Here is a 12,238-nt window from a genome sequence, read left to right on the forward strand (position 1 = left end):
GTGGATGCCTAAGTCTAGACAGTTGTCTTTTTCACTGATTTTGTCCTTTTTTGATTTAGAGAGAAATAAAACCAATCATTGGCATTATTATGCATTAGTATTGTAGCTTCGTATACGAAAAGGAAAGAATATTACATAGAAAAAAGGATTTCAAGGGTTTTTTCTAATATATATACGGAAAATATAAAGAATAAGACACGACATTAATGAAAAATGTTATGTCAAAATATTAACAGAATATTAAAAATTGTAGTAAAAAATTCTCTACGAAAGGTTTATTTGACTTTTAATTTCAGAAATTATTAAATATTTGGTATTCTATTGTGTGAATTTTGTGAAGATGTTTAGTAACATTTATAATAAAAACACGTTACTATAGATGCGGCCTATGTTCAGCAGTGGACAGTTAATGGCCCCCATAAGAAGAGGGGTGGTTGCCAATAGTTGCCATGCTTGGCAGGTCGGGTGGCAACCGCAATTAGGCTTTAAAAATGTTTTAAGAGCTGCTGCTCATCCCTCGACCATTAAGTTTCCTTAGTAGACTCTTACAACACCCATGGGACAGGGCGGGATGGCCCATTCTATATTGGGACTACACGACAAAAAATCAAACAACTCTCTTCTCATTATAATATTACGAAGACGCCTTAGATTTTTCGCAACGTTATTATAGATGTTCATGATATGACGATCTCGTAATCATATCGTAATGTATAACTGTTACTGGAAATATAATATATAAAATCACCCAATCGTGCGACTTCCTAGAATTAATGATTGAATCTCGGAAAAATCTATTTTTATTATAATAACTATTATCTAAAACCTTTTTCTGTATAATTAAACAAATAATAAACTGAAAGAGCACAAAGAACTAATATTACGTTTATTTCAAAAATTCTTTTATTATAAACAGTTGATGGTGTCGCCATTTAAAGTACCTATTGCTTAACCTTGCTGTGGTTGGAAGTTCGATTCTCATACAATAGCTATAGTGGTCGTGGTATATTATATTTCGTAAAATAACAGTTAGTAACATATACATTTTGATAAACGATGAAATCTTTTATATACATCTACATTAAATTTATATATTTAAATTTCGAATGCGGAATCATGTGTGTATAAATAGGATTGTTGCGCAGAAGGAGGCATTTTTTATTCTATTTTAACATAATTAATATGATATCAATACCGAAATGAACTCTATTTCAACGTAATCACGTAACATAGTCACGAAAAAGAAATAAACGAATTAACAATCTCCTTGCAGAAGTGTCTTAAAAAATCAAAACGCATCTATGAAATTACCTTCGTGATTGTATATTTTTAGAAAGTATCAATATTAATGAGTTAATAGCTCAAGAGTAAACAATGAAGAGCCGTGCCAACCAACTTTGTTTGGCCGCAAGGTTATCTGGAGACTGAAATATTCGAACCCTTATGCATTATTCAGCGACGACCGCCCATCATGCGCCTATATCGGCCATTTCGTGTACATACATGTGATATTGCTTTATTTTTCTCCTGTAACTGCTATATAATGGCTTCCCCCGTTGTTCAACTTTCTATTCATCGTTAACTAACTGTTACTTGCAACTTTATTTACTTTATCATTGGTTTCTTATTTGAATTTAAAATTATCAAATTTTTATTTTATTTTGATCAATTTAGACGTTAATGAAGAAATAAATAATTCTTAATATAGATAACTAAAAAAACAACAAGTACTGTCCAATTTATCATTTTTAGATAAGTTACAAAAATGTAAACTAAACAATTAGATACTAATGTATGAAACTAAAGATGTTACTTCATTCTATAAAATCCAATGTTTAACGTGTTTTTATAATTATAGAAAAAGTAAAAATATTGCGAATTTTATTCTCTAAACAGTGAATCGGAAATGTATTACTGTACTTTTTATTACTCTAGTCATTCGATGAAATACTGAATAAGACATATTATGTATATTTTAAAAGTATAGCTTTAGCTTTAGTCAAAGCTACACAGAAAAAGTAGGTACTGAATAAAATGTATGTGAGTGGATTAAATATTCAAGAAAAACAGTATAACCATTATAACTAACTACTAGTTCAACAACTACCCGAACTTTTTATGTCTATAGTCTCATAAAATACTGATTATTGTTTTATGTTATAAACTACAAGAACTATTTATTAAACTTCAACTTAGAATATTAAAAATGTAATTTCAAATATATTTGATATTTTCGACTGAAAATACTCTTTGTAAAAGTATCCAGCATTTTTGTGATATTTGTTTCCTGTGATGAAAATTAACCTGTTCAAAAGCTGAAACAATTCTGTACAGAACACGAATAAAGTTTGTTTTTGAATACTGAAAAATGCATCCGACCCGTTTCGACACGGGTATAACAAAGGTATGGTTAGGGATGCCGGCTGTCCAAACATAATAAGTATATTTTTTTTAATGGATGATAATGGAATGGTAACCCCACCTGCTCTATCGGTATACACCAGCGGGGCACCAGTAATGAATGATAGGTGAGGATGAAGCAGGTTAGTTAGACCATGGCGAATTAAACATGAATTGTTCACAATGGTTTCCAGGGGGTACCACATGGAGGTCGATCTAATAGGGCATATTGCTAGCAATGGGGCTGTCAAACTCTATAACTCTAATAAACAAGTTTTGCAGTTGAGTAAATCATTGAATTAAATGATAACTCAAACCTCAAAAAGTAACTCAAACGCGGTAGGTTACTAAACTATCCTCGAAAATACGAAAAACAAGGTTACGTGTAGTTCCATTACAGACACGAAAATTTGCGGTCACGATAATTTGTTTGCGGAATATCAACACCTCAAATGCTAGGGTCTACACAATTCTCGAGTATAACACGCAGGAATTACCAAACACTGCCTCGACCCGTACAAACTGAGAAACTGTGACGTTGCTTTGCCCAGGCCGTATTCGCAATTCCGATACAAATTGGAATATTAACCAAAGGAATATATAACTCAAAATTATCTATGCAAAGAGCAATTTCCTTTGTTTGCGGTTTTGACGATTGATGATTGATGAAGCATATATGCAGATTCATATGTTCTTAGTTTTCATTATCATAATTTCAAATAAACATTAATAAGAAGCAAAATAATTCCTTACATTTTAATTATGTAATATAATAACTTAAGAAATTGGCTCACTAACTAATCGATCAACGCGCAGCCGAAAGTACTCGATCTGGAAACACAAAATTTTGTACAAGGATCTTTTTATAAAAATGCACGTGAAGTAACTAGCTCATATTATATATTAAGAAAAAAATAAAAATATATTTGTTCACCCAAAATTAAGTGAACATATTATATAAAAATACGCGCCGCTTAACGATCACGATAACCTTTCTCACGGTCTAATAGTAAGGGACCCGATTTGTATCATTTTGATAAACAGCGCACCTGTTTTAGAATGGTTTGGGTCCACTGTGTTTGTCTGTGACAGTTTTATTACAAACACTCTTTGTTTCCCGAAAAGGCAAGGGAATTAAGATGTCCACAGTTATTCTTGACAGTAGATCAACTTTAATAGAGTTTAGATAAGAACTTGTATATAGGTAAACAACTAAAAATTGGCCGCATGACTTTGATTATGGTAATAACAAAAACGATTTTGTATAATTCGTCCGTTTATAAACGTCGTCGATAGTTTTTCTTTTAGGAATTCCACTTATTTAATAATATCGTATGTAAAAAATATTATCTATTGTATATCGCTGTATCTATTGTTCAAGTGAAATAAAGAATATATATATTAGAAAACATGTTTTACCATGACCAAAAATTGCTACGAATTTTTATAATTATGATATAGTTCTGATGTACTTATTTTAATTATAAAAAGCAAATTAAATATTTAAAAATAATTTCCAGCTTATTTCTAGCTATCTCATAGAAACAAAATTTAAAGATACCAGAAATATAAAATACGTGGGCATATTATAATATTTAAATAATTTAAAATGCAATTCGTTCCAGTTCCCAGTGCGAGTGCCAAGTTCTTCCTCATATTACATTCTTTTCGGACAATAAAACAAGTCAAAGGAAAAACGAAAATGAATCAAATATAATAATATTATTCATGCGTCGCGTAGTGAACACAAAAAGGCACTTATTCGACAAAACTCAGCTACGTATTAATAATCACCCTCTAATCTCACGAAACCATCAACCGAATAAAGGTATTTTTGTAGTACCAGGCAATTATAAGGCTGAAAGGTGAACGTAGTCGGAATCGTACAAAATGGGGGCGTTGAAGAAATGTATTATGTACATTGTAGTCGCTTTTAATTTACTCATTATCCACTGTCATCAAGACAAACAAATATTTTAGTACTAATACCATTATAAATTATATTATGGATTTCGCTCGTGTGTAATTATAAATTCCTAACTTTTAAAAAAGTATTTTAATATTCCAAATTCAGTGTGAAATAATAATTTTAATTTTAGATTAATATCATAAATCTTCTCAGTTGAGTAACTTTTTAATAAATATTTTCAGTTCTAATTTAAACTGAATTAAAACAATTTTTATGCCCTTCTTTTGCCTAATACTCTGCCAATGCCACGTATTATAATTTGACGCATAAGTACAAAGTGTCTGTCAAATATAAATATTACTCACTGGGATTGACAGCATATCCTTCGTCGACGACATTCATCGATAGATGTAGGAGCACGAGCAACGTGGCTGACAACTGAAATAAAAAGAAAAAATATTAATAGGTACTTAATTCCTTTCGATTTTGTCTATATTTTTGTGAAACATGATAATTATTTTCGACAATAATGGATTGATTTTAATAATTCTGTTTGAACTACAGATAATTAATTATTATTTATTTACTTAAGCAAAGTCTTAAATTATCTTGGGTAAAAACGAACTTTTGTCTAATATCCCATTTAAAAAAAAAATGGTACCGTCACTTAAAATCTCTATAAAAAACCTTTTGTGTCCATTACTCAAAGCAATATTTTTTCAAGTCTATACTCCTTTTTGTTACCTCTTTGTGTTACCTCTCATATTTTAAGCTTTTACGCAAAGTAAAATGCAACGAGCTCGAAGTAGAATGCGTCTGTTAAAATAGGTAAAATTCAACTTTATGCAGATACTTGGGGATAATGCAACATAAAAATTTTTACTGAATCGCAATATATAAATACATATTTTTTTTTAATATAAATTGTCAACGCACCAATTAAATTTACAGAAACAGTATGACTGTAATCTCATGAAAACTAATTTCTGAGCGTAGATAGTTAATTCTTTTTGTAACTAAAGAGAATCAGATAACACTGAATTACTGCTTTTAGTGTTTCTAAATGTTAGACTTAAGGAAATAATATGCTAATTTATTTCTAAGACAACAAATTAAAGTACATTATTTTGGTGCTGGCAGTTTTTGCCCTTATCTTACAATAGTTACAGGTTAGTGTTTTATAAACATCATTAATTTAATCTTAAATTTTCCTCTATCTTTCCCGTGGGTGTCCTAAGAGGCAAATAAAGGAACTTAATAGTGAAAGAATAGGCAGCAGTGTCCTTCTTAAAAGATTACTAAAGCCTAACTGCAGTTACCAACCTGGCTGCTAAACATGGCAGCTACTGGCAAAATCTCCCCCAGTAAAGGGAGGAGAGATAACAGCCGATATGATAAAGAAACATTATTAAACAAAAAATACAATGTATACATATATTATATATAACTGTGAATAGGTAAACAGTCTATAAGACAAACTTAGTACGGTTTACCTAGTCATAGGCTTGGTTATGCACACATATGCACACACACTCCGCGACGCAACGTCCGTCTTCGGCCATCGCACCTACAATTCTGACCGCTACTGACATTTCGGACATATGTACCCTCGTGTATGTACAGTCAAGACAGTGTAGATATTTCCATATATTACAATTAGCAATTCTTGTAATATGTACGACAAGGATTACCTGCATATTAATGGATTAAGAAGGATTAGCTACATAATATGTATGTCCGGATATTTGACATTACGAGTAATCTGAACAGCTCAACGGATTATTACAAATGAAGAGACTTTGAAACCTATACCAATATAGCTTAATCACTATTTTAATGAGCTCTACGACGACTTAACCATCGAATTATATAAATCATAAAAATTCCAAAAAAATACTTTAGTAGAACTAGAACTTAATTGAAATATTAATACTAATTAACAAGATACCAAAATAATTAAATAAGAGGTATTATTCAATTTTATTGATGGTGATCATATAGTCCTGGTATAGAATAAGGCCACCCCTTCCTTTCCGGTATATGTCGTAACAGACGAACTTAACTAAGGGGAACTTAATAGTAGAGGATGGAGAGCAGCAACCTAACCTAACTGCGGTTGCCAACCTGCATACCAAGCATGGCAACTACTGGCAAATCTCTCCTTTTGTTAGGGAAAGGCTTATGTTAAGCAATGGACCGTTAATGGTAGAAATAGTGATTCTATATTATTGCATCCATAACAATTAAATTTAGAAATCGCTCTTTTTATTAATCAATTCCTCATCTTAGTTCAGTAAAATTAATAATGATACCAAACTTTAAGAATCGTAATTAATTAATGTTTAAAATGATTCAATTTTTTCATCCATTCATTGAACCATGATTGGGGCACTTAAATACCGCATTAATCTTGTTCTCAATAATTTTGGGTCAGGTGTTGTTGGGTTATTGATGGCTCGACGACCTGGTGTTACCTTTCTCCTTTGTACTATAGATTAAAAATAGTTTATGGCAATTATTATTAAGTAAAAATAATATAAAAGTACTATATGTACTCGGCTTTATGTATTTTTTTTTAATAATTTATGTTATTTCGCTTTTTATGTATATCTATCTATATATGTTGTAATTTGTGTGCTGTAAGTAATGCAAATAAATTATCTATCTATAGATTGATTCTCTCATATCTTCAAAATCTAAACTAATATTAAAAAAAAAGTTGTTTGTTATTGATAAACTCAAAATAATACCTAATCGATTTTAAAAATTCTTTCACGTATGGAAAGCTATATTATCAGCAAATAACATGGACCGTATTTTAAATAACCATGCGAAATCGCAACTTAAATATTTAAACATCCATATTTCGTGCCTAAGTGATTTAAAGATTCAGTACGTCAGTAAAATGTGTAATACACTGTAATGTTCATATATTTAGTGGGACAGAGGTGTCCACACAAAGGACTTTTGATCAAAGTTTTTTTTTTAATTCGAATCATACTAAATAAAGTTAAGTTTAAGCCGGACATAAAAAGTTTTGCTGTATATCTTGCTCTTATTTCCCCTACTTTCAGAGCCTACTATTTTTACGTCTCATACTAAAGTTTCAGCAAATATTTTATGGGCAAACACTTTCCCGAGTACACATAAACCATATGAAACCGGAAATATTTTATCTTGGCAGTTTTTACTAGAACGTGTTAGTTCTAAACAAACTTCTGGGATGTGCAGCAAAAGCGCACTTTAAATTCAGCGCAGCTGCGAGTTAAATTTTGGTTTTATTTCCAACTAAACGCGCCAAAGTTTATGCTTTTTCAAACGCATTTGACATGTACCTAATAGAGTTAGAAACATGCGGAGGGAAATATCTATTCAGCAAATGAAACTCATTTTTCCACACTTATACACAGAAACATGTATAAGTGTGGAAAAATGATTATACAAATCTACTTTAATTATGATATAGTGAAACTTTTACTTTATTAAAATCATTGATCAAGTTATGTTGAAATATTTGACCACGCCTTAATTTAGTACTATAGTGTATGAAATAGAAATCAGCCCTTTTTAACTCCGCTACACACATCCTTACGTATAATTATGAGTCACAGCGTAAGAATAGATTGGGTGGAAGTGACACTCTTGTTATTTTAAATTACAACACAATTAATTTTACAATAACAAACACCACCGAACACAGAGTTATTTAGATCCAAATTAAAGAAATTCTAGCAGTAGAACTTAAAATTTTTACGAAAAAATGTAAGTATCTTTGTGATTGATAATATCGATTTCATACTGTGTCCATCATCATCATTTCAGCCATTATCCGTCCACAACTGTTCATAAGCCTCCCCCATAAACTGCCATAAAGAACGGTTCTGAGCCACCTGCATCCACTGACTCCCTGCAACGAATTTCAGGTCGTCACTCCGTTTAGTAGAGGGGTCGTCCTACACTGCGTTTGCCCGTACGCGGTCGCCACTCAAGAATCTTCTTTCCCGTGACCAGCCCATTGCCACTTCAATTTGCTTATCCTTCGGACTATGTCGGTTATTTTGGTTTCTTTGCAAATATATTGTGTACTTAGAATTAATGTGAAACTAATGAGTGTACTATCATATAATTTAATACTAAGACTATATACTAACTATGGAACTCTTGTGTTATATAAATATTTGCTACAAAAGCTCTTCAGGCCGTGTTCAAGTTTCTTAGTAAAAATACATAATTAACATCATAATTATTTACAATAAATGATAAAGTTCATTGTAAAAGATTAGGAAAATGTTAATTTCATTTTCCAGAAACAAATAATTAAATATCATTATACTCGTATTTCGGCTCCGTTCCTAATGTTTGTTTGCAAACAAGCCGCCCGATTATACAGGACCTTTCTCCTTCAACTAAATTATATCTGCAGAGCAAACAATACAAATGCGGGAAGTTGAGAGGTCAAGTTATAATGGATGCCGTGTGACACGGTATCAAGACAATATGTCATAGACGCATCCACAATTCGTAGGTATCTCAACTAAATGACAGTTTGATTTACGGTTTATAGTGTATTATTCAAAGTTATTTAATGAGATGTTAGATTCGATACGCCATCATAAAATCAGGGGTTGGTTATCATTTTTCACTGCCCCTCTATTTGTTTGACCAATCAATTAAAAATTGAATTTTATTGCTATATTTTCATCCAAATCGATTCGTACTTTCTACAGATTGTCTATAATTTAGAAATAGAAAAGTGTTAAATAATATGTTTTTGAAGTAAGTATTTATTAAAGTAGATAGATAGATAGATAGATAATTTATTTGCACGACTTACAGCACACTTACAACAATAGACATAAATGCACAGTGAAAAAAGATGAAAAAATAAATGAAAACAAAATGCATAAAATAAGTAAAAATTTTTTTCCAAGTACTTCTGGAAGATCTCAAGGTTTATCCGTTTTGCATAATTAAAAAAAAGTAAGGCTATTATAAAACTAAACTACTAACTTTTGTTAGAAGAAACAAATTACTTATTATAAAAAAATAAAAATGGGTGCCATATGAACACATATAAAACAATACGTTAAAGAAACGTATTGTAGAAACGCTCTTATAAAAGTTGTATCTACTCCTACTTAATGTATTGTGCATGAATTTTATATTTGAAACAGCAAGCAAGCTGACGGCTCTTCTAATGAAAAGTGGCAACCGTCGCCTGTAGGCATAAACAACATCATTTTAATAGAATACACGATATATTCAAATTTAAAATACATAAAAGTAGTGCTTATATGTATGTGTACTTCTTTCCGATATTGTTTCAAGCATTCACATATATATATATATATATACATACAAAGAATTAAATTGTTATTAGTTGTCTAAAACAATATTGCTCTTAATTAAATTCAAATATATTTGATCAGTTAAATCTTGATACGATATATCAATCAATCCACCTGGAATATCGTTTCGATAAGCACATTATATGAGCACTATATATTAAGACACAGAATGATGAATAATAGTTACAAGACTGTAGGGAACACACGTCAATCGTTGACTAATTAAGACGAAGTACCCCAGACTTAATTAATGAATTGATAGTAATGTACGAATTGACTGATCCAAATTGGAAGTGTTGTATTAGTTTGCTAATCAATAACAAAGACATTAAATTGGATTTCTATTTGAGTCATCAGCTAAACACAAATATTTGTAATTTAGTTTGCTAGTCTAGTATTTTGAAAATATTCAACCTCTTTACATAAGCTTATTTGAAATCATTTAAATAAGTAACTTTCAGAGTATAAAACAATAACCTGCAATACAGATATTGTAGTTACGGTTTCAATATTACTATAATTTTTTTATCATCTATATCGTCTAATTGGTCAAGCTTAGAATGAAAATATGTAAAATTTCAGTGTATATATACTGAAATTTTACATTATGAGGTTATGCCTCTATAGAGGCATAACCTCATAATCTACAGGAATACAATACACGAAAGATACTATGAGCATAATGGTACATTCTCTGATATCCATAGCGCTATTCACTTTTATAGGCGACTGTTTTCACTGCGAGATCATTAGCTTATTTGCTATTATAAGTTGAATAAAACTATTTTTAAATTCAATAAAATACAAACAACATTTCCTAAAGGAAATCAATTAACATTATAAAATATTAACGTACAAGCTAGAAACTATATAATTTTCCAAGAGAGGACCACGTTAAAATTGCATCAAAAGCTTTGTACGGGTATAAGCTACTGAGAGCAGCAAGCAATAACTCCGTGAAGTTTCTAACACGATTTGCCTGAATATATTTTCAAGATGTATTAAAATGATAAAATTGTCTCAGGAAATGAACACGTCAACTTGTTACAAAGTTATTTGAATATTAGTTGACACGTGATACGGTAAGAAAGTTGTCGTTCATTCTTATTCATTATAAGTTCACATAAAGTATCGTAGTTTCAGTATAACCAATTATGTACTTTTCCTATTGTAGTTCATCAAACTTTTTCCAACTTTAGATTTAACTGTTTATTGCGTTGGCCCCATAACTTTGTTTTATCAATATTGTTGTCGTTGTCTTTTCTTGAAACAGGTCAATGATGTTGATTATTATATTAACATATCAATAAAAAGAAATTAATATTATACTTATTGTTAAAACAGTTTATAATGTTTGTAAACTTTTGATACGTCGTGTAAAATTTATGCGAAAATTTACAATGCATTTGATACGAATTTGTTATATCAGATATACATAGATCAGTAGTTTGTCATTTTGTATCCCATCAAAAAGATCTTCCTATATATTTTTATTTATTGTGCGTGATATACTAGCGAATGTTTTTTTTTTTATAAAAATAACAAACGTCAGTGAATCAAAACAAGTTCCAAATAACAAGATCCCTCAGAATGGGCTGACATCAACGTTGGACCTCTTGTTTATCTAAACAACTGAGGAAAGGCACTATCTATGTGTGTTACTATTGTGGACATATTGAGGCTATTTGCTGAATTCAACAAATCTGAACTAGGAACCCGTATGTGAGTAAGCAGCAAGTCTTCATTTGTAAATATCGAAATATAGAGTAGCAATCAATTTAATACGAATTAGTTATATGTCCGTCCGTCGTTGTAGGAATCTATTTGGAAAATGCACTAAATGAGTGCTTTATAAATTACAAGTTTTACCTGTGACTTTGTCCATGTGACTAGAATATATTGACTGAAATAAAAAAAAGTAACCCGTGTCCATACCCGCCCCAAATTTGCGCCGATTGGTTTTTTGGATTTGGATTAATTTGGATTTGAGTTAGAGCGCCAAAACATAACAAACAAAACAGATACACATTAATATTCATAATATTGAAAGATTTTAAAAGTCTATAGCAATAATTGCATATTATCGAATAACACATTATTTATAAATAATTTTGTTACTTAGACAGACGTGACAAATGTGTATGTATGTATTAGATAATCGTTAAAGCGGATATTAAAAATCTATACACCTGTCAATTAATAGTTATCGTGAGATTTTTTTTTTTATATTTTAGATAATACTTTGCTTATAAATAATTCGTATATATAATGAGAAAAGAAAGTTTGGATCTCAGCTGACAGCTATAAACAAATTTTCATGCCAAACTCGCACAAATCATGTCAGTTGTGAGGGAACTAACTTAGGCAATAAAGGGGCGCAATATGGTGTTCACAGCAAATGGCCATATGATGATAATATATTATGAACAATGTTATTCATGAGATCTACAATACTCAATAGTACAGATAGATTATAACAATAATAAATCTTCACCAAAACGTAATTAAAACACTAATAAAAATTACGAAATTAATAAAAAAATATGTTTAGAAAAGCTATTGTATTTTTAAGTTCTTATTA

At 30.5% G+C, this 12,238-nt stretch overlaps 1 protein-coding gene across 1 annotated transcript in view; it reads right to left on the reverse strand.

The window, feature by feature from the left end:
• The window catches only part of LOC113519004 (cubilin), a 256,728-nt gene that overhangs the window by 202,766 nt on the left and 41,724 nt on the right, over nt 1–12,238 (reverse strand). The window contains exon 2 of the mRNA XM_052898681.1: nt 4,675–4,747. Coding sequence (XP_052754641.1) covers nt 4,675–4,747 — 73 coding nt within the window. The remainder of the gene's footprint in view (nt 1–4,674; nt 4,748–12,238) is intronic.

This window comes from Galleria mellonella, unplaced genomic scaffold (assembly GCF_026898425.1).
Source record: "Galleria mellonella isolate WM207_F2 unplaced genomic scaffold, CSIRO_AGI_GalMel_v1 utg5358, whole genome shotgun sequence".
In the NCBI taxonomy this organism is placed as follows: Eukaryota; Metazoa; Arthropoda; class Insecta; order Lepidoptera; family Pyralidae; genus Galleria; species Galleria mellonella.